The 21,895-nt window shown below is 41.7% G+C and overlaps 1 protein-coding gene and 1 long non-coding RNA gene across 4 annotated transcripts in view; one reads left to right on the forward strand and one right to left on the reverse strand.

Annotated features, from left to right (window-relative positions):
- The window catches only part of apc2 (APC regulator of WNT signaling pathway 2), a 22,375-nt gene extending 1,738 nt beyond the window's left edge, over positions 1-20,637 (forward strand). For 2 of the 3 annotated variants that reach the window (XM_083557925.1, XM_083557924.1), the window contains 14 exons: positions 6,004-6,162; positions 9,313-9,403; positions 9,587-9,863; positions 10,275-10,383; positions 10,575-10,688; positions 10,899-10,994; positions 11,813-11,905; positions 12,029-12,410; positions 12,502-12,600; positions 12,783-12,922; positions 13,012-13,089; positions 13,184-13,300; positions 13,380-13,594; positions 13,698-20,637. In XM_083557925.1, coding sequence (XP_083414051.1) covers positions 6,022-6,162; positions 9,313-9,403; positions 9,587-9,863; positions 10,275-10,383; positions 10,575-10,688; positions 10,899-10,994; positions 11,813-11,905; positions 12,029-12,410; positions 12,502-12,600; positions 12,783-12,922; positions 13,012-13,089; positions 13,184-13,300; positions 13,380-13,594; positions 13,698-19,302 — 7,557 coding nt within the window. In that variant the 5' untranslated portion in view covers positions 6,004-6,021 and the 3' untranslated portion in view covers positions 19,303-20,637. Of the gene's footprint in view, positions 1-3,330; positions 3,454-5,986; positions 6,163-9,312; positions 9,404-9,586; positions 9,864-10,274; positions 10,384-10,574; positions 10,689-10,898; positions 10,995-11,812; positions 11,906-12,028; positions 12,411-12,501; positions 12,601-12,782; positions 12,923-13,011; positions 13,090-13,183; positions 13,301-13,379; positions 13,595-13,697 lie in introns of those variants that run through there. The other variant, XM_083557926.1, reaches the window with a different exon arrangement.
- On the reverse strand, positions 3,576-9,444 carry LOC310735310. The gene is made up of 3 exons (XR_014536260.1): positions 9,305-9,444; positions 8,457-9,088; positions 3,576-7,623 (listed from the first exon to the last, which is right to left on the reverse strand). It is a non-coding gene; the product is annotated as an uncharacterized lncRNA (long non-coding RNA).
- Positions 20,638-21,895: the final 1,258 nt, after the last annotated feature.

Genomic DNA, 21,895 nt, shown 5'->3' on the forward strand with positions numbered 1-21,895 from the left:
GTGTTATAACCAGCTTATGACATGATGTTAGAGCATCAGTTAATGCGGAAATCAATGAGCAGCTTTTACTTTGTTCTAAGTGCTTTTTTAATCAAGAACTTTTGAAGTACTGACAAAAAGAACAAAAAAACACATAACATACAGAAGCATCAAACCCAGTGATCTTCTCACTGCACTAGAGTTTACAGGGAGAAGATCACGACGTTACAATAACCATAAAAGCTAATATTAACCTTTAAATATTTACATTTTATACAAATCAGTCTCCATTATTTTTGGAATGAAAATAACCTCCTGACGTACTCAAGCAATTAAACCATACATTTATATTTATTATTTCTTTTTGATTTTGGTGTAATTCTCTTCAGGTGCAGTATATTTTTTAAAATATTTACTTAATAATGCGTAAAAACAACCTGCATCAGAGACAGAGACAAAAAGAAAAGAAAAAAACATGCAAGACATCACATAATATTCACTACATAATATTCACTACACTACATATTAGGGATGTGCATTTCTATAACTGAGGCAGATGAGATCACATCTGGAAGCATAGCCAACGATACGATACGTTAAAGAAAATCTACACAGCTACTGATGTGATACGATTCACCCCTGTTATGATGCAGTGCCATTCGATTTCAATTCCATTCAATACAATGTGATTCAATGGAAGAAATGCGATTCTCTGCTATTTAAAACGGTACAGATTGTTTACTTTTATTTCTTTGGTTCAGACAGACAGAAAATCATCAATTTTCTTAAGTGCCTTCGCACATCTCACACACAGCCCTTCCACACACACGCCTTGGTAGAGCAAAAAATAAATGAATAAACCAACCTGTTCTGAATCCAGGAAGTTACAGCTCTGCCTCTGCCATGTCAATCTCTATTCTATGTGACTCTCAGGAGACGCCTTGCTCTCTGTCGTGTTGTGATTTGTGATATTCACGTACAGTAGCAGCAGCGGCGCTGAGAGAACACGCTCGAGAATCAGTGTAGCGACGAGAATTCAATCATCATATCAAATATTAGTGAAAAACTATTGGCCACTTTCTGGTTGGTAAAAACTGAATAAATCGTTTTTTACCAACACAAATATGCATCACAGCATCACAAATGGCAACTTGTATCCGATTCACACTTTTTAAATCCGATGCATCACATCGTTATTTTTTAAACCGATGCGAATCTGTGATTCTGGCGATCCTCAGTACACAAAATTCAGCCCTGGACAAGCAGAATCAATAATCAGGTTACTCGATTTTTAAGTACCTGACAGACAAGTTCATGATATGACACCTGACCATCACATCTTCTGCGTCCCACAGAACCTCGAGTGTCCTGTACAGATCCCTGACCTCAAATCCACTGAACACATTTAGGATAAACTGGAACAATAACTGAACCCCAAACCACCTCGACATTAGCATCTGATCTCACACATGCTCTTCTGAACCTCTGGATGATCTCTAATCCACAGAATCACACACACACTGAAATCTAGTGGTAAGTCTTCCCAGAGGAGTGGAGCTAAAACACTGTTTAGTGTCTCTCCAAAGGAATGCAGGGTTTTTTTGCTTATAAATGTAAATTGAATTTTTTAAATCGAATTATCTACATTTTATTACATTCTTCATTTATTAATGGAAACGTGAATATTTCTTGTGTTTTATTGATGAATTCGACGTTTCTAATATCATTCACACAATGCTTTTTAACTGAGAGCTGCTGTTTTATTATTGTGCTTTATTACTAACATCAAGGACAAAAAAAACACTCCTGATTTCCCATTTGATTGTTTGAACACATTTTTATATTTTGATTCCCTGAACATCAGCTATTGAACTCATTTTCCTATTTGTGGGAAGAAAATCGCTCAAATGAGTTTCATCGATTTTGTGTGTGTTTCATTCAAACGTGTGCTACTGGGAAAAGTGCAGCTATTTGATTGGTTTGTTTTTTAGTTGTTGATTATAATCTGGGGGGTTTAAAGTAAAGAGAATTTAACACATGATTTTTTACATACTACTTAATGCTGACTCGGATTTCTAATGCTGACTCGGATTTCTGATGCTGACTCAGATTTCTAATGCTAATTCGGATTTCTGATGCTGACTCGGATTTCTGATGCTGACTCAGATTTCTAATGCTAACTCGGATTTCTGATGCTAACTCGGAGTTGTTTGAAATCAAATGATTTTGGACTCTTTGTTCGTGTTTAACTCTTTATAGCAGGGTGACTCTTTGTTGGATTTAATGTTTTTAAATCAGAGTTGAGGTTCAGAAGAGGAATATATTTGGGAATAGAGTTTATAAATGTATTTTGAGGGAAATATAACGCTGTTAATAATATAATAAGTATAATATAATGAGTTGTTCCTAGTGTAATTCCAATCTGCCCCTTTCCTCCACTTGTGACTATTTCTGAGAAACCCCATCTCACTGTCTCCTTAATATTCAGAAACCCCTACACAATAGACCTTAATGTAAAGCCAGACTTCCAGCTCAAGTTCTCAGAGTTAAAGCCGAACTCTTTATATATGTTTTTTCAGAACTGGTCATTATTACGAACACAGTCCTGTATATTTAATGAGCAAACCGCTGTGTTTCATTTGTCCACATGCAGTGGAAATGAAGTTTTGATGACTCATAGCTGTGGAACTCAGGGCTCTTGCATCACTGAATAATTAAATGACCATCACCAAGCTTCAGAAGAAAATAGAGTCTCTAGTCACCTCTCGACAAGCAAATCTTATACCATAAAGGTTCATATCAGAGACAGTAACATTCCATCCAGAGAATTCTCACAGTCTCACAGTGCTCTAATCACTGATTCACAGTCTGACAGTCAGTGTCTGATCTCGCCCAAGCCAGAGGTAGTGTCCTTTTATTTTTAAATATATTTATAACGCATTATTTTAAATACTGGAGCAATAAGGACAGATTTGTGCTCAAATAAAGAGCAACAAAACACATAGTAAAGATTTATTTATTTATTTATATGATTATAGTTTATTTCTTTAAGATCAGCTAAAATTATATAAAATATGCCAAAAAAACGATATACAAATATTTTATTAGTTCATTATTATTCACAGTACTCAGCAGAATCGAAAATAATTATTGCTTTAACTTCGAGACTTTTCTGGTGCGAGTGCTGCTGTTGGTGTTAAAGCTGTTTGAACAGAAATTCTCAGGCTTGCCGTCGCCCATCATAGGAGCTGTTTCCTTGGTAACCAGACGGTCTCGGAGTAAAAAGGAGGGATGGAGGGAGAGAGGAAGGGAGGGGGCGATAGAGGGATCATCCTACACTCCATCTTCTTTGTTCTCCCTCCTGCTGCTTCTGGCCTCGTTAAACAGCCGATTTCATGAATTCAGCCTTTAACTTCATCACACCGCTCACTTATTATTTCATTCCTGCTTTGGCACGTGAGAAATGCTTGTTCTGTGTCAGGATTCAATCACTGAATAAAGTGTAATACACATGATGATAGCATGCTCTCCTGTACCCTCTGTAGCCCCGTCTGAACACAGCTGACTCTAAACCATAACAAATATATATATATATATTTATTATTTTTATTTTTTTGTGTGTGTGTGTTAACTTTGATCATTCTGCGTTAACTTAGATTCATTGTTTTATCCTGAATGGACATGAGTGGAATGATGAACAGTGTGTGTTGTGTAACTCTGTAGAACCCTGTAGGCAGTGTTGTAGTATCAGTGTACATGCAGTGTAAAGACTCGTATAATCTTAGATATAGACTTATAGACTGCATAATTCCTCTGTTAGTAAAATACAGATAAGTGATATGTGGATAAATCTCCACGTGGTGTGTGTGTGTGTGTGTGTGTGTGTGTGTGTGTGTGTGTGTGTGTGTGTCACTGCTCGCACTGTTGGTTATTTCACATCCATGCAAGTGTATAATAGAAATTATAGAATAGAATAGATGTTGTTTTACTAAATGTAGTTTACACAACGCCTCATCGGCGTCACTCAAGAATCTGGAGAACTCTATCAGCTGCCTTTTTTTTGGCAAATCAGAGCAAGGATTTGGTGTTGCTATGGAAACGCTGTGAATGGCAACACCTCATTGGCAGCTCCCCAGCGCCGGGCTTCATCTGAATTATTTCCCCTAAGGGACAAGATCCTGGGATAGAATATTCTGCCAGCTTTGGAGTAGATAAAGCGCAGTCAGAAGAGCAGCAGAGAAGAAAGCGCAAGGCGCGAGTGAAAGCCTCATTTCCACTCTGGGTGGTGTGGCATTAAAGAAATTCAGCCAAGAGCTAATTAAGATGCAGAATGAGGAAAGGCACAGGCAGTCACAAATTCAGTCTTTTTGATCAGAGAAAAGGAAGCAGCTGTGTTTAAATCCCTATAGAGTGTTCCATGTGTCACTTCCTCATCAATCTGCTGTATGAATCACTCACACACACACACACACACACACACACACACACACACACACGTGTGCTTTTATTTCATCTTTCCATTACTGTGTAACTTTGCCATGAAATACCGAATGCCTTGGTGGATTTTATGACTCAAAGCCGTTAAGGAGACATGTTAGATGACCATGTTGAATCTCATGTGCTCTGCTCTGCTCTGATTAATTCACACTGTGAGCTGGTGATTGTGTCCAAATTACTGGAATCTGTTTAGAACATGAAGTGAGAGCATGTGATGGGAAACAAAGCCTCCAGCTTTCCATTTACTTCATCAGAAATGTAGTATTGATCAGCATGTCTGAGCTGCTCATCGATTCCTAGTCATGAATTGCCTTTACATAACGAGCTTGTCCTTAAAGAGGTCCGGTTCTGGGTGATGTTGGGTGACGGGTAAGCGGAGGTGAGATCCTGAGAAACACTAGAGCACTTAGTTATGATAAAAAATGCCAGAATATAAAGATTGTACTATTTTCATAATCTGAATAAAAGGATTGAATATTTTAAATGAGAGTATAAGAATGTAGAAGTGTTTTATTTACACGCATTACACACTACAGTGCAGTAAATATGAAAGTGACTGTGCCCTGAACACCGGCTCGTTTTATAGCCTCTCTGGTGCTGTATTGTTGTAGACGCTTCCCCTGGATGATTTGTGCAAGTCTTAACAGAAATCTCCTCGATGTATAAGGCTGAAGTTCACCTCCCCCACGCACCCCACAACAAAGCCCGATTGATGGAGAAGAGAGCATGTGCTACTATAACACAGAGAATAATAGAAACACAAAAACAGGGAATGGATGTGAGGAATGTATTAATCAGTGTCCTGCGATCTTGTGCACAGGCTCTGCTTTACGACTACAGAGATGAAAAGACTTAAGAACAACAACATTTGATCCTGTTTCAACTTTATTTCAGTATCAAAAATAATCAAAATAATCCCTCACTGACTTTATAATCGAGAGGTGAGAAATGATCATCAGTAGAGTAGAGAAATACATTACTTTTACAGCATTCATGTAATGTACTGTAATGTGTTATAGAAACTAATATATATATATAGTATAAGTTCTATCTATCTATCTATCTATCTATCTATCTATCTATCTATCTATCTATCTATCTATCTATCTATCTATCTATCTATATACAGTATATAACATACAGTAAACATTTATTACATATTATAATGATTTATAATCTCAGTATGGAATGTCAGTCAGAAGAGCATGGGTTCCTCACATGGTTCTCAGGGTGCTGTGGGGTCTCAGTTATTATCTGGATTTCTGAAAAGCTGTCTGTTGTTTGAAACTGTGAGTAGTTTAATAGTAGTATAGGCCCATTATTTAAATATGCTGTGGATAAAATCATCACCTGCTGTAATATGATGATGATCATCATCATCATCATCATCATCTTGGACGTATCTGTGGTTTGATGTCTGAATAGAATCTGTTGAAAACATGAGGAAAACAAACCTTTCAGCTCAAACAGAGAGTTTTTTGTGATGGTTTATTTTTGTAGTTAACACCAGCCTTAAATGTGTTACAGGAACTCCATTTTGTGATTATGTCCAACTCAGTGGCCTCGTATGACCAGCTGGTGCGGCAGGTGGAGGATCTCCGCAAGGAGAACTCGCACCTGCGCCGTGAGCTGGAGGACAACTCACACCACTTGTCCAAGCTGGAAAATGAGACTTCTGACATGAAGGTGAGCATCAACAATCATTTATTGGGGTTTTTCCCCCCAAGTATATTCACAGTCTTAAATCACTTTCCTTGACTCTGTATAAGAGTGTAAATATATATACACAGATACAGATACAGATATAATATTTATATAAACCCCCAAAATATATAAATGTACAAATGTAAAGCCTCTGCAACAGTGCAAGATGGAAGAACAGATTTCTGTAGCACTAAATGTTTCCAGTTCAGAGCTTAGTAACAAGCAGAAGGTCACCATCAGCTCAGTCTGCTTCAGCAGTGACCTACTTTCTATAACATATCAGAAGACACTAATGGGTCACAACCAGCTTTCAGAACCTGAACACAGAAAAAGCTTTAACTCAGAACTTATCCACATGTTCCTCTACTGTACAGATTAGGATGTGTGTTTACAGCATTGAGACTATCCTGCTTATCTTGTGGTATTGGTTTGGGATTTTGCTGAATTCCAGTAAGAGTCCTGCTTCCAGTTTACATACCATTATGTCCTACTCCATCATACTGTGTTTAGAAATCACTCTATGACCCTGCTTCAGTTTAATCATTCATTCCAAATGACGCTTTACTTTACATATTTCAATTATAAGTGCTTTGTGTGTTTAGATTCATTATTATATTATATTATATTATATTATATTATATTATATTATATTATATTATATTATATTATATTATCAGGATTATGGACTTGAACTGCATTTCCCATCAGCCACTGCTCCTCTCTAACCATGTCACATGATTGCACACCTGAATAACAATTCACAGCTCATTAGCCATCGTATAAAGCCTCACGTGCACCTCAGGCTTTTCTCTCCATGCTTGTCGTTGTAGTTTTGTTCCTCTGTTTCTGAACATGTTCACACTGAATGGTATAATAACTGTGTCCTGGTTCTGTTTTAGTAAAAACATCACGTCGCATCACACACGAATTACAGCAGCTTCGCTCTGTGTGTAAATCACTCCTGAGTCAGTGTTCAGAAATCCATTAAACAGTCGACTCCAAAGCATTAATCAGGTGGATCCTGTTTATCCCATTCAGCCTCTCGGTCTGAGACGAGCTGAGACGAGCCGAGACAAGCTGAGCGGCGAGACATAAATTCTCTGCAATAAAATAGAACTAAAGGGCTCATTATGATTCCAAACCCAGACCTCCAGTTCACTCAGTATTGAGATCTTACTGAAAGTAAGTGTAGAACACATGTTCACAGGATGTTAAAGACAAAATGACGAGAAGTTCCGTATAAAATGCAGACTTAAAACCACAAAGTGCACAAAGTCCCCTAGATAAATAATCAATCTCAAGCACAGAACATCAGAAACCTCAGAATACTGAGCACAATTCTCACTTCACCCAGGAGGAAGTTCAACAAAACATCATTTATAACTGCTCAGACTCATACACACACATTCTAGGGTTAGGGACTTAAACCCTAAACCCTACACCCTAAACCCTACAACCTAAACCCTACAACCTAAACCCTACACCCTACAACCTAAACCCTACAACCTAAACCCTACACCCTACAACCTAAACCCTACACCCTACAACCTAAACCCTACACCCTACAACCTAAACCCTACAACCTAAACCCTACACCCTACAACCTAAACCCTACACCCTACAACCTAAACCCTACACCCTACAACCTAAACCCTACAACCTAAACCCTACACCCTACAACCTAAACCCTACACCCTACAACCTAAACCCTACAACCTAAACCCTACAACCTAAACCCTACAACCTAAACCCTACACCCTACAACCTAAACCCTACAACCTAAACCCTACACCCTACAACCTAAACCCTACAACCTAAACCCTACACCCTACAACCTAAACCCTACACCCTACAACCTAAACCCTACACCCTACAACCTAAACCCTACAACCTAAACCCTACACCCTACAACCTAAACCCTACAACCTAAACCCTACACCCTACAACCTAAACCCTACAACCTAAACCCTACAACCTACAACCTAAACCCTACACCATACAACCTAAACCCTACAACCTAAACCCTACACCCTACAACCTAAACCCTACAACCTAAACCCTACACCCTAAACCCAACATCATACACCCTACACCCTAAACCCTACACCCTACACCCTACAACCTAAACCGTACATCATACACCCTACACCCTACAACCTAAACCCTACAACCTAAACCCTACACCCTAAACCCTACATCATACACCCTACACCCTACAACCTAAACCCTACACCCTACAACCTAAACCGTACATCATACACCCTACACCCTACAACCTAAACCCTACACCCTAAACCCTACACCCTGTCCTTCCACCTCCACCTACCCCTGATCTCTACCCCTAAACCCTTCACCCTAAATATTCATCTTTTTTATTTTGATTGTTTCCTCTAAAACACACTCATTACGGTGCTCATGTTAGTTCTCTCTCTCTGGTTTAATGTTTTGTTTTTAAGATTTATAATCACACTCTTGATGTCACCCAGATGAGGATGAGGTTCTGCTTTTGAGTCTGGTTCCTTTCAAGGTTTCTTCCTCATAACCTAAATAAAGGAGTTTTTCCTTCAACACAGCAGCTTTACAGAATGTAATAATTATAGAACAATTATTACATTCTGTAAAGCTGCTTTGAGACAATGTCCATTGGGAAAAGTTCTATAGAAATAAACTTAATCTTGAAATTGAAACTTGAATTTTTTAAATACTTTATTTACTTCTATTTTAACACACATTATTTAGTAAACCTTTAAAAATGAACTTTAAATGAAAATATACCACTATAATGGGTGAACATGATATTTTGCTTTGGCTTCCAATCCCATGATTCTTTCTGTGGCATGTGCCCAGATGCTGAGCACAGCTGGATAATCCCTGCTAAGCTTTTATCCTGAAGGTCAGTTGATTCAGTCTGTAGATGAAGCAGGAAGAGTGAATATCACACACACACACACACACACACACACACACACACACACACACACACACACACACACACGGAGGTTACAAAAGAAGAAAGTGCAATGGCATTTTCAATATTTTCCCTTTTTTGATGATCAGAAGAGAATCTCAGACCACAGCCGAGCTTTTTATATGGATGCAGCTAAAAACAGAGCATCTTTCTTGCCATTGTAGGAGGTTTTGAAGCATCTCCAAGGGAAGCTGGACCAGGAAGCCTGCACTCTGGCCTCGTCAGGGAGAGCGGATGTATATGACCAGCTGAAAGGTAGCAGAAAAGTTCATCTTATATAATGTCCTTCTTCAGTTTCTGACATTGATATTGTGTTTATTATTACAACAATATACTACACTATTTACAGTATGGCTTTAGAACAGAGATCCAGAACAGAACCAGAGCCATAACAGGATTCATTAGAAAATAATTTTTTTGTTTGAAATCTGTTCACAGAGCTGCATATGGACCTGACCAGCTATTATGAGCTCAAGTACCAGCCTCATAACCTGCGTGGATTCTCAGAGACCAGCAGCAACCAAGTGAATGACGGGGAGGACAGAATACCATCATCCAGCATGAGCAAACCACGGAGCTCATTGTGCTCGTCATCTCGCCAGTGTTCCTCAGTGTCTGGTGAGGGCACAGCCATCCACCCCACACACCTTCACCCAGCTGTGGCAGGAGAGGGCCGGGTCACTGCCCAACATCTGGAGGAGCTCCGCAAAGAGAGGTGACACAATAACACTTATTAAACACATTAACCTCCTGAAAACATCTTCATTTATACACCAGTGATAATAATGTATATGTGCATAAACACGTTTCTCTTATAGTGTGTAGTCAGTGTTGTGTAGTTATTGCGTGATGTATAGTTATTCATAAAGTCCTGTATCTTCATCATTTTACTATCATTCTCTCTTTTTTATATTGGAGCGACACAATCTAGATATTTACACTGTGCTGCAAATAGACGTGTGTTTTACTCCCCATTGCCGGTCTCATGACAGTCCTCAAAGCATGTCTCAGGACAAATCAGTTGATGATCCAGAATAACTATTTTATCCACCTTTTTCTGATATGGAAGAAATCACATGTACACCTGTTTGTTTATTTATTTATTTACTGGGGTTTTTTGTAACAGGATCATGCTGCTGAATGAAATTGAGAAAGAGGAGAAAGAGCGGCGTTTGTATTATTCTCAGCTGCAGAAGCTTTCACAGAGACTGGCAGAACTACCTCGAATCGACACAGTAAGAGTTCCAGATATGTTCTACATCATAAATTCCATGGATATGTTTATCTCTGTTCATCTCAGTCTGTGTTTTGATGAAATGAAACTTTCCAGCATTTAATTAAATGATACAGTTATACAGAATGCATGTATATACAGTGTGTACGGATGTGTGTTTATTGTAACATCAATTATATTTCTTGGTCTCAGTTCTCCATACAAATGGATCTCATTCGCCAGCAGTTAGAATTTGAGGTCCAGCAACTGCGCTCAGTCATGGAGGAACGTTTTGGGACAAGTGATGAAATGGTCCAGAGGACACAGGTGAGTAAAATTTCAAGATATATTTCTTTAATTGCCAATGAGGTCTAAAAGTTCTAAATGTCCTTCTGTATTTTTAGTCTTTTAAATGAAGTCGAGTTGAAGAAGCTCATTACCATTAAATCATGGCTGTTTATTAACTTAATATAAATCACAATACGTATAAAACATGTTTAGTGTTTCAGTTTATAAAAAGTATTTACACTCCTGCAGATCCGTGTGACTCGTCTGGAGCAGTTGGATATGGAGTTACAGGAGGCACAGGGCTCACGCTGTCCACAGGAGAAGGTCGGCCAGTCAGAGAATCAAGTAAGATAGAACACCTCAGCAGCTGTATCATATAATCACTCAACATCTGGCTGAAAATTTTACTGAAAACACAATTTTTTATAATGGAGTGAAATCTTTCATTCACATGCAGAATTTTCTGTTAAAGAGCAAAACAAATACAGGGTTCGTTTGTGTGTTTTGGTGCCCTGTGTTCCCATAATCCACCATGACCCTGATCAGGATATTATACATACACGAAATGAAAAAAGAGCTCAGAAAAACCATCAACCGTTCAGAAAAAAATCATTCATACAATAATTAATGAAAGTACTGATTTAGAAATGCATTCTTTTTCTATGAAATCTCAGAGTCTATTATCTGGTTTAAAATATATCTTTATTATTACCGTAGATACACCTTAATATAAATATGTAGTTGTATATAAAAATAGACTAATTCCTCATTAAGAAATATCTCTATCACACAAAGCATCTTCTCATGACTCCCTAATAGCATGCATACTTCATTTCCTTACCAACATCACCCAGAAACCTGCTTCCATTCGGGATATTTAGTGCAGAATGCAGATTAGTCTGGATAGACCTCAAAAGATCACGTGCCTCCCCATCCCATGCACGTGAAAGGTTGCCATGGTGATTGGCTTGAGGATGTAAGGGTGGACTTGCCCTGGTTGCCAAATGCAAATTTTACAGTTGAGAGCTTTTGTAGCTGCAGAATTTAATGGATTGTTTTATTTTGTATTTTAGTGTTTTGTATCTTCTACATTAAACCAGGATTTGCGCAGGTATTAATTACGTGTAACTAATGCATGTGTGACGTTTCGTTCTTTCTTGCAGAATGTCGACAGCCTTCCCAAAGCATCGGGGCCTGAAGTGGAAAATGGAGCAAGCAATAGCACCATGGAAGCATCCGGAGAAGCCGGGAACAAAGTATGACACCTATAATACTGTATTAGTTCTAAATATAGATCTATTATAACAGTTTTATTTCTACAGATCCATCAGGCAGAATACGGCATTGTAGCATTGAAGATACTTTTCTGCACATTGTAGGTGGAGATGATGTTCTGGCTGCTGTCAATGCTAGCCTCTAGAGATCGAGAAGAGATGTCACGTGTCTTATTAGCCATGTCCAGCTCACAGGAAAGCTGCATTGCCATGCGCAAGTCTGGCTGTGTCCCGTTGCTTGTTCAAATACTGCATGATGTAAGTACTGGAAAGACTCCTGACGCCACAGGCTGCAGCCGAGAGGCTCGATCCCGGGCGAGTGCTGCTCTACACAACATTGTGTACTCTCAGCCTGATGAGGGCCAAGCACGGCGTGAGATGAGGGTTCTGCATGTACTGGAGCAGATACGCTCACACTGTGAGAATGGCTGGGATTGGATTGAGAACCATGTAGGAACCGCGTCTCCTAGTGGTACAAAGACAGCAGGTGAGTACAGGTTATAAAACAAACCAGATGCAATCATGATGTTTATTAACTGTTGTGCTGATCACAACATGTCTTTATTTGGGGTATGCAGATATTCCAGAGCCCCTCGAACCTCAGATTTGCCAGGTAATTTGTGCCATAATGAAGCTTTCCTTTGAGGAGGACTATCGAAGGGCAATGAATGAACTTGGTAACTACAATATTTTATCATGTACATTTAACATCTTACAATATTTATTCATTTCAGTTTATCAATAAATATACATTTATCACTATATTTTTGACCCTCATGTTGTTGGATTTGTGTTTTTGAAACACAGAGCTACTGAGCTCTGCAGAAATTTTCATGATAAATCTGTCTGTCTGTTTCAGGTGGACTTCAGGCTATTGCAGAGCTTCTGCAGTTGGAGCAGGAACTGTACGGGATGCAAAACGAGCCGATGAATATGGCCCTGAGAAGATATGCTGGGATGGCACTCACCAACCTCACATATGGAGATGTTGTAAATAAGGTCAATTAGAAGAAGTACAGAAATTCAATGTAGAGCAAAATAGTATTATGATGTTTAATATTGACATTGTGTGTTTTATTGAATTTCAGGCCACACTTTGTTCCAAGAAAAGCTGTCTTCAGGCCATTGTTGCTCAGCTGGCATCTGATAGTGAGGAGTTACACCAGGTAAACCAAGTGTTCCACCTTAAGTTTACTTTTTATTTGAAGGTTGTTTTATTAATTTGGACTCAAGAGCATTGCTGTATTTTTTTCCCTGTAGGTGGTCTCGAGTATTCTGAGGAACCTTTCATGGCGTGCTGATATCACCAGTAAGAGAGCCCTCCGTGATGTAGGCAGTGTTTCAGCACTAATGACCTGCTCACTTCAGGCTACAAAGGTAAAATAAAGCAGTTACAGTTAGTGAGTTTGCACAGCGCTTCTGTGTATTACAGCTTCTACTTCGTTTCTCTTTCCAGGAATCCACACTAAAAAGTGTTTTAAGTGCTTTATGGAATTTATCAGCACATAGCACTGAAAACAAGATGGCGATTTGCTCCGTTGAAGGTGCGCTAGGGTTTCTGGTCAGTACCCTTACCTACCAGTGTCAGACCAACTCCCTGGCAATCATTGAAAGTGGTGGAGGAATCCTGCGTAACGTCTCCAGTCTTATTGCCACCCGGGATGATTACAGGTACAACTCTGAACTCTCTCTGAACTCTCTCTGAACTCTTGTAGGGGTAATGATTTTTATGTTTCAACTGCACCACTAATATCTGCCTTTTCCTGCTCACCAGACAAATCCTCAGGGATAACAACTGCCTGCAGACTCTGTTACAGCACCTGCGTTCACACAGTTTAACGATTGTGAGCAATGCATGTGGAACCCTGTGGAATCTGTCTGCTCGTAGCCCAAAGGACCAGGAGCTACTGTGGGACCTAGGAGCTGTTAGCATGCTACGTAATCTCATTCATTCCAAGCACAAGATGATAGCTATGGGAAGTGCTGCTGCTCTGAGGAACCTCCTCACCAACCGCCCACTCAAATATAAAGACACTGCTGTTATATCTCCAGGTTCCTGCATGCCCTCGCTCTATATGAGGAAACAGAAAGCACTGGAGGCAGAGCTCGATGCAAAGCACCTGGCAGAAACATTTGATTCAATGGAGAAGCAAAGCCCTAGACATATGAGCATTAACAAACCCCTGCGACACATCGAAAGCCTCGCCAAGGACTATGCTTCAGATTCGGGATGTTTTGATGATGATGAAGCACCGAATGTTTCGAGCAGCATCGAAACAGGAACGTTTTCCATGATCTCAATGTTTCTAAATAACTCTAACTTTCTTCAGAATCAGCCACGCAGGAGGGAAGGAGAACCTGAGAGGGATATGGAGCCATTTCACACAGAGGTTAAAAAGATACAACCCCCTGATGATGAAGTGACCATGGCAGCTGACAAATTAGCAAAAAAGATCACCAACACTGTGGCTAAAATTGATAAGCTGGTGGAAGATATTACCATGCACACATCCTCGGAGGATAGCTTTAGTCTCAGTTCTGAGGACCATTATGCAGATTGGAATTATGGGCCTGATGATCTCCATGAAGCTCGAGCTAAGCTGTGTTCCCCCTGCCCACTGTCTGATAATTCATTCTCACATAAAGAGCATCTCAGCAAAGTCCATCCACTGTTACGGCTAAAAACAGTGAACTCGAGTTTATCCAATGACAGCCTTAACAGTGGAAGCACCAGCGATGGCTGCTACGGTAGTAATGGTCAGATTCAAAGGTCCATTAGGCCAGCAGAACAAAGACGTCCAAATAAGCTTGAGCTAAATGTGGCTCATAAGGAACTGCTAAACAGTGGTGCCACTTTGTCCAAATTAATTTGTCAGAATGAGATTCCTGAGAGAGATTCTGACATGGCAAAGGATTTAAAATTGCCTGACCACAGCACAGAAGAAGAAAAAGTCCAAGAACCTCTCATAGCGACACCAGCAACTGTATCAACCAGGGTGTCTTCTGATGCCAGTATGACTACCATTAAGCTCTCCCCTTCCTATCAGCATGTTTCATTGCCCCAGACCGCCCTGTTTGGGGCTGTCAATGTTCAGGCATCGCAACCAATGAAAAAACAAGCCTGGGTCCCCACTGTAACAAGTGGTGAAAATATCAGCAAGTTCTCTCCAATATGTCCTTTAAGAAGCCCAATAGGTCAATTAGAGACACCACAGAAATACTCAGTGGAGAATACACCGATTTGCTTCTCACGCTGTAGCTCTCTTTCATCACTTTCTTCTGGAGATGGTGACCTTGATGGACAAAGTGAAAATGATTTAGAGAGTGACTCATCTCTTGAAATAATTGAGGTGGAAGAAAGTGAAATAATTAATAAGGAAGAAGAAGAAGAAGAGGAAGAAGAGGAAGATGAAACACTAGAGGATCTCAGTGATAGTCAACTGCTTATGACTGACCAGAAAACTTGCCCCACCTCCAGCACTTCTGATCCTATTGAGATTCCATTGAGAAATGAAAAGACATTTCTCAGGGAAGCATCAGCAGTCATACATGAGGACAGGACTCCATCCAGTTCCTCTGAGAACTATCTTCACGAGACTCCGCTTGTGATGAGTCGTTGTAGCTCCGTAAGTTCACTGGGAAGCTTTGAGTCGCCGTCGATCGCCAGTTCGATACAAAGTGATCCGTGTAGCGAAATGATAAGTGGAACAGTGAGTCCAAGTGATCTTCCAGACAGTCCAGGTCAAACCATGCCACCAAGTCGCAGTAAGACTCCATGCTGTGCTGAAGCAAGTGGACCAGAGCAGCAAAACCTCGGAGGTCAGTGGGAAAATGGCTTGCATAAGTTCATGGAAATTGCAGACTTGAAGGAAAGATTTAACTTGCCACAAGACCTTGATACAATGATCTATTTTACTGTTGAAAAACCATTAGAGAACTTCTCTTGTGCTTCTAGCCTTAGTGCCCTTCCTCTGCATGAGCACTATGTCCAAAAAGATGTAGAACTTAAACTCACTCCTTTGTTAAATCAACAAGACACAGACCCTGAATACTCTGGGAAGAGGAATCCTGCAGATTATCCACCATCTGTGGACCAAGATCAGTACAGTGAAGGCAACTCAGATGATGACATTGAAATTCTTAAAGAGTGCATTAATTCAGCCATGCCCTCACGCTTTAAGAAAGTCAGACCCACTTTAATATCTACACTCTCAAACCAAGTGCTTAACACTCAAACTCGAAGATCTGTGCAGTTACCGGTGTACATGGTGCTCCAGAACAATAACAATCAGATGTGTCCCGGGCGGAAAGTCGGAATGTCTGCCAAAGATAGTCATCGTGATGATTCTTCATACACTGATTCCGCTGAAGGTACTCCGGTTTACTTCTCAAGCACCACTTCTTTAAGCGATGAGACTCTTCAATACCCCCTGAAAGTGAAAGGGTCACAAGATTGGCGTTCCAGGAAGAAAGAGACGCAGGAGCTTATTGATTCAGAGGCCAAAAGAATTGAAGAGCTTCGTCTGTTCTCTCGCTTCCATAAATCATCGAAAACGGCATGTCAGTCTGAAATAATAACAAACCAAACGAACAAAACCATCAGACACATGACTCCTACCCAAAGATTACTTGTACAAAGTAAGGAAATGGCAGCAAAGATGAATCAGCAAAGAGTCCAGAGTCAATCTCCAGTCAGACAAATACAAAAGCAGGGACAGAATCTGTCACAAAGTCTCCCTCACATCGCACTTCCAATCAGAAAGCAAAATAAAGAGGTGTACCAATGTCAGAAAACATTTACTAGAAGCAAAGCACAAGAACATGCAACCTTTCAGTCCACACATGGTCCAGCAGGAACAGAGGAGGCCAGGTACTGCTTCCACGATAATGATATGACTAACAGTGAAGGAGTGATGGCAAGAAATAGACAAAAACAGTTCAATAATCGAAACAAAAATAACGTAGGTCTCCACTATGCTAATTCCAAAGGTCGTGTGGACAATTTCCAGAGGCATGGGTTTAACAGGATCAAGCAAAATTTAATTATGGAAGAAGCACCTCCATGTTACTCTCTCAGCTCCTCTCTCAGCTCTCTGAGTGACGTGGAGATGTTTGAGGAACAAGGGAAAACTCAGCATTCAAAGTTGAGAAATAAATACAAGGTAATATCCAGCACAAGTCAGTGTACCCCAAAAACCCAGCAAGGTCAAAATAAATACGAAGACAACACTTCACCAAGTTCTGTCAGCCTGGATTCAGAAGATGATCTTCTGTTAAAATGTATAACATCTGCTATGCCGAAGCAAAAGAAAAAGCAAGCTACCAGAAAAAGGAAAGGAGAAGCTAAACAAAAACAGAAACTTACGCAGAAGGAAAGTGGACAGTGGAATCCTGAAGATGATCTGGACAGTGAAGAAATGGCATCTGATAAAGATTCAGATCTCAACAGTGTTGACTGGAGGGCAATACAGGAGGGTGCGAATACAATAATCACAAAGTTACAAGCTTCCAAGTCCCAGGAACCATCATCAGAATCAGACTCTGTTCTTTCATTTATATCTGGATCCAGCTTTACACCAAAGCTTGACATCAATGACAAGAAGAAGCTCTTCAAAGAAAACAAAAAGGCTAATAAGCCACTCGATTTTGCACCACGTAAACCAGTACCAAACCTTCCTGTAGTTTTCAGAGGCAGAACTGTGACATACACTCCCAAGAAAGAGAAAATGCTTTCACAGCGACCACCACCAACTAAGAAGGTGACACCTAAAACTGACGTCCCAAAAAATCCTGCTTTAGCTCAACACAGATCCAGAAGCCTTCATAGGTTGGGGCACCTCAGTGACTCTACTCAGTTATCATTACCCAAAAGAAGTTCAACTCCTCCTGCCAGGATTCCAAAGAGTTCCTCATCAGGATCATCTCAAAGTTCAACTCCCTCAAGGCAACCTCAGAAAAAAGTAACACCCTCTGCCCCAGCAGTTAAACCCAATCGGAAAACGGTGACCTCGGATCCAGACAGTCCACCGGAGGGGAAAAGAGGCATCTCCATGTCCAATCAAAACACAAGATCTGCTGACAGCAAAACACAGAAATCTCCTGTCAGAATACCATTCATGCAGAACACATCAAAACCGTCCAGAGCAATTTCACCTTTAGTGACCAACCAGCTTACCAGCATTAGTAGACAAAATAGTCATTTATCAGGGAAGCGAATTTCACCTGCCAATCGACTGGATTTGGTTCGCATGACCTCTGTTCATTCGTGCAGTAGTGAATCAGATCACAACGGGTTCCTTAGACAACTTACTTTTATTAAAGAATCAGCAAGACAGAACGTTTCTTGCTCGCGATCTGTTCCTACATCCAAACATGTATCTCCTCGAAGATCATGTCCAGGAGCCCCAGCTGTTTTCCTATGTTCTTCTCGCTGCCAAGAATTGAAGACAGCAGTGCAAAGTCCAAGGAAGGTGCAGGGAGCGCTAGGGCCAAGGGATGGTCATGAACAAGGTATCCTCAAGCAGAACATGGCTCTACCAAGGGCAAACTCCAGCGACAGGAACTTTACAGTGAAACGTCCAGCAAGGAGAACAAGCTCAGAAAGTCCTAGCAGGGTTCCTCAGAGAACTGTACCTGGGGCACCTCTAAGGGAGACAAAAGGGGAGACATTCAAAAGGTATTCTTCTTCCCCCAGCATAAATATATTAAGTCGTGTTACCAGCCGCTCTTCGTTACGCTCATCGTCTTCAGACTCCAGCATCAGGGCCAAAAGTGAGAAGGACACAAAACAGCGGCAGAATCGAGCTGGATCACGAAATAATAACAATAAAGTCACCTGGAGGAGAATCCGTGATGAAGATGTTCCCCAGATATTAAAGAGCACTCTCCCACCTACTGCACTCCCTCTGGTGCCCTCACCTGAAGGACACAGACCCATGCCGCCACCAATGCCAGGGAAACTGCCAACGATTACACTTATATCACGCAAGACGAGTGACGCGACGGTTCAAACTGAGGATTTATCAACCAATAAAACCAACTCAAGCACATCACCTACAATCGAAAAAGGTTTGATGATTTCTGAAGAGGTAACTAAGAGGGCTTATCTCAGAAGAATCAGCCTGGCTTCTGGAAATAACTTGCAAGATGGAGATGCTGAAGGATCCCTGAAAAACTACAGCACAGCTTCCACCTCAACCTTCCAATCCATGGAGAGCCATACCGGGGTCATAGGTCCCTTCCGTCAGAACGCTCCCAGCAAGGCCGTCAGAGTAACTCCATTCAACTACATCCCCAGCCCGATGGTCTACTGCTCCCAAGAAACACAGAGTCCAGCACCAACAATCGCTGAGAAGTCTGGAGAGAAACTCGAACCGTAGTGCCACGTCGCCGTCATCGTTGCGAGAATGACTTGTTCCTGATGCTATAAAAACTCAGGTGGTTTATTGAGCAACATGATCTTTATACCTCGAGTGTTGCTTTTCACGAACATTGTATTCTAACTTTGCTTTTGTAATTTTCTCACTGGAAGTTGGATGTAGACGAATGAGCATGAACAGTAGAATCAAACCACAGCGGATTTACGCTACGTATGGATCATGACTCCGTCCTTTTATTTGTAGCCATTTTTTTTATAAAGTTACATTTATGAACCATTTCTTGTTCTGTTGGAAATCTTCATCCCACAAAGACATGCTCTACTTTGTGTCTGTGTGTTCATGAAGAGTAATATGCAAATCATCTGATATAAGAGGAAAAAAACGTCAAACCTGAAAGACTGTTACAGTGCGAGAGACGAACATGTACACATCACAAGTATACACTTATTTTCCGTAGGCCGTTATTTACACTGTCAATCACTCCAAAAGCCTTCACTTTTATTATTACAGTGCAGAAGAATAGATTTGTGGTAGATCAGCCCAACTTAGCAGCACCAGAGGATAATGTCATGTTGGAATTTAGTGATGCTGTTGTATATAACTGCAGGCAGAGACTCTCTAACAGAACGTAACCTGCAGCACTACTGCATGCATGCTTTATAATCACTTAGTGCACATATGTATGTATGTTATTAATGGTGAACAATCCTCAGAGAATAAACATAAAGCGGGGGGTGTGGGTGGGGGGGTAAATATACACATCTCTATTACTTGTTAAACAGAATTCTGTGTAAAACACTTTGGTGGTTGTACAGTGTTTCTGCTTGTTGGATGCTTTGGTGACGTCAGTTTGTGTATGATCAGGTCTGCTTATGTCATCAAAAGCAAACACAATCAAATGTCATTGAGGGAATCCTGAGAGAAAGCAGTGTAGAACCTCTCTGATCATCTGACTGCTTTTCAATCCAAAGGCGTTTATTAAAATCACCCCAGAACAACAGAAAGCTGATCAATCAGACCGATCGGATCAGTCATGAGTGCACAGGATGAGCTGATCCACTGAACCTGGATGTAAAGAATTAAGCAGTACATCACTTCTTCTCTCTTCACGTATAAACGTCGACGTGGATCGCGCGCTCCAGATGTTTTAAGTGTTACAGCACAATATACAGTCATTTCCTCATGGGTTAGAGATCTGAAAGGTCTTGATGATAGCAGAATCTCCATCTTCCATCTCCCTGCTCTGCCCCACACTCGAACCCTGAACTCTGAATGTATTTGAGACCAACAGTATTACAGTGATGGTCAATTTCCATAATAAATGTTCACATTAAACTTCTGGGTGAATTTCCTTCATGTGTTTCTCTGTTTCACAGTGAACAGTAAAGTAAATGTAATGTTACTGTACTGAAGGAGCTTTTTTGTGTATCTACTGAAATATTTCCATTTGCAGACTTTTATTTTAAATTCACTACATTTCACTTTTTATTACATTTAGTGAAATCGGTCGACACACACCACCGACACACACCCCGACACACCCCTCGCACTACACCACCGACACACCCCTCGCACCTCACCGACACACCCCTCGCACCTCACCGACACACCCCTCGCACTACACCACCGACACACCCCTCGCACCACACCACCGACACACCCCTCGCACCACACCACCGACACACCCCTCGCACCACACCACCGACACACCCCTCGCACCACACCACCGACACACCCCTCGCACCACACCACCGACACACCCCTCGCACCACACCACCGACACACCCCTCGCACCACACCACCGACACACACCTCGCACCACACCACCGACACACCCCTCGCACCACACCACCGACACACCCCTCGCACCTCACCGACACACCCCTCGCACTACACCACCGACACACACCTCGCACTACACCACCGACACACACCCCGACACACCCCTCGCACCACACCACCGACACACCCCTCGCACCACACCACCGACACACCCCTCGCACCACACCACCGACACACCCCTCGCACCACACCACCGACACACACCTCGCACCACACCACCGACACACACCTCGCACTACACCACCGACACACACCCCGACACACCCCTCGCACCACACCACCGACACACACCTCGCACCACACCACCGACACACCCCTCGCACCACACCACCGACACACCCCTCGCACCACACCACCGACACACCCCTCGCACTACACCACCGACACACACCTCGCACTACACCACCGACCACCCCTCGCAACACCGACACACCCCTCGCACCACACCACCGACACACCTCGCAACACCGACACACCCCTCGCACCACACCACCGACACACCTCGCACCACACCAGACACACACCTCGCACCTCACCGACACACACCGCGCAACGTCACCGACACACACCTCGCACCTCACCGACACACACCTCACACTACACCACCGGCACACACCTCGCACTACACCACCGACACACACCTCGCACTACACCACCGTCACACACCCCGACACACCTCGCACTACACCACTGACACACACCACCGACACACAACTCGCACACCACCGACACACACCTCACACTACACCTC

This window comes from Silurus aristotelis (assembly GCF_946808225.1).
Source record: "Silurus aristotelis genome assembly, chromosome: 13".
NCBI classification, from domain to species: domain Eukaryota; kingdom Metazoa; phylum Chordata; class Actinopteri; order Siluriformes; family Siluridae; genus Silurus; species Silurus aristotelis.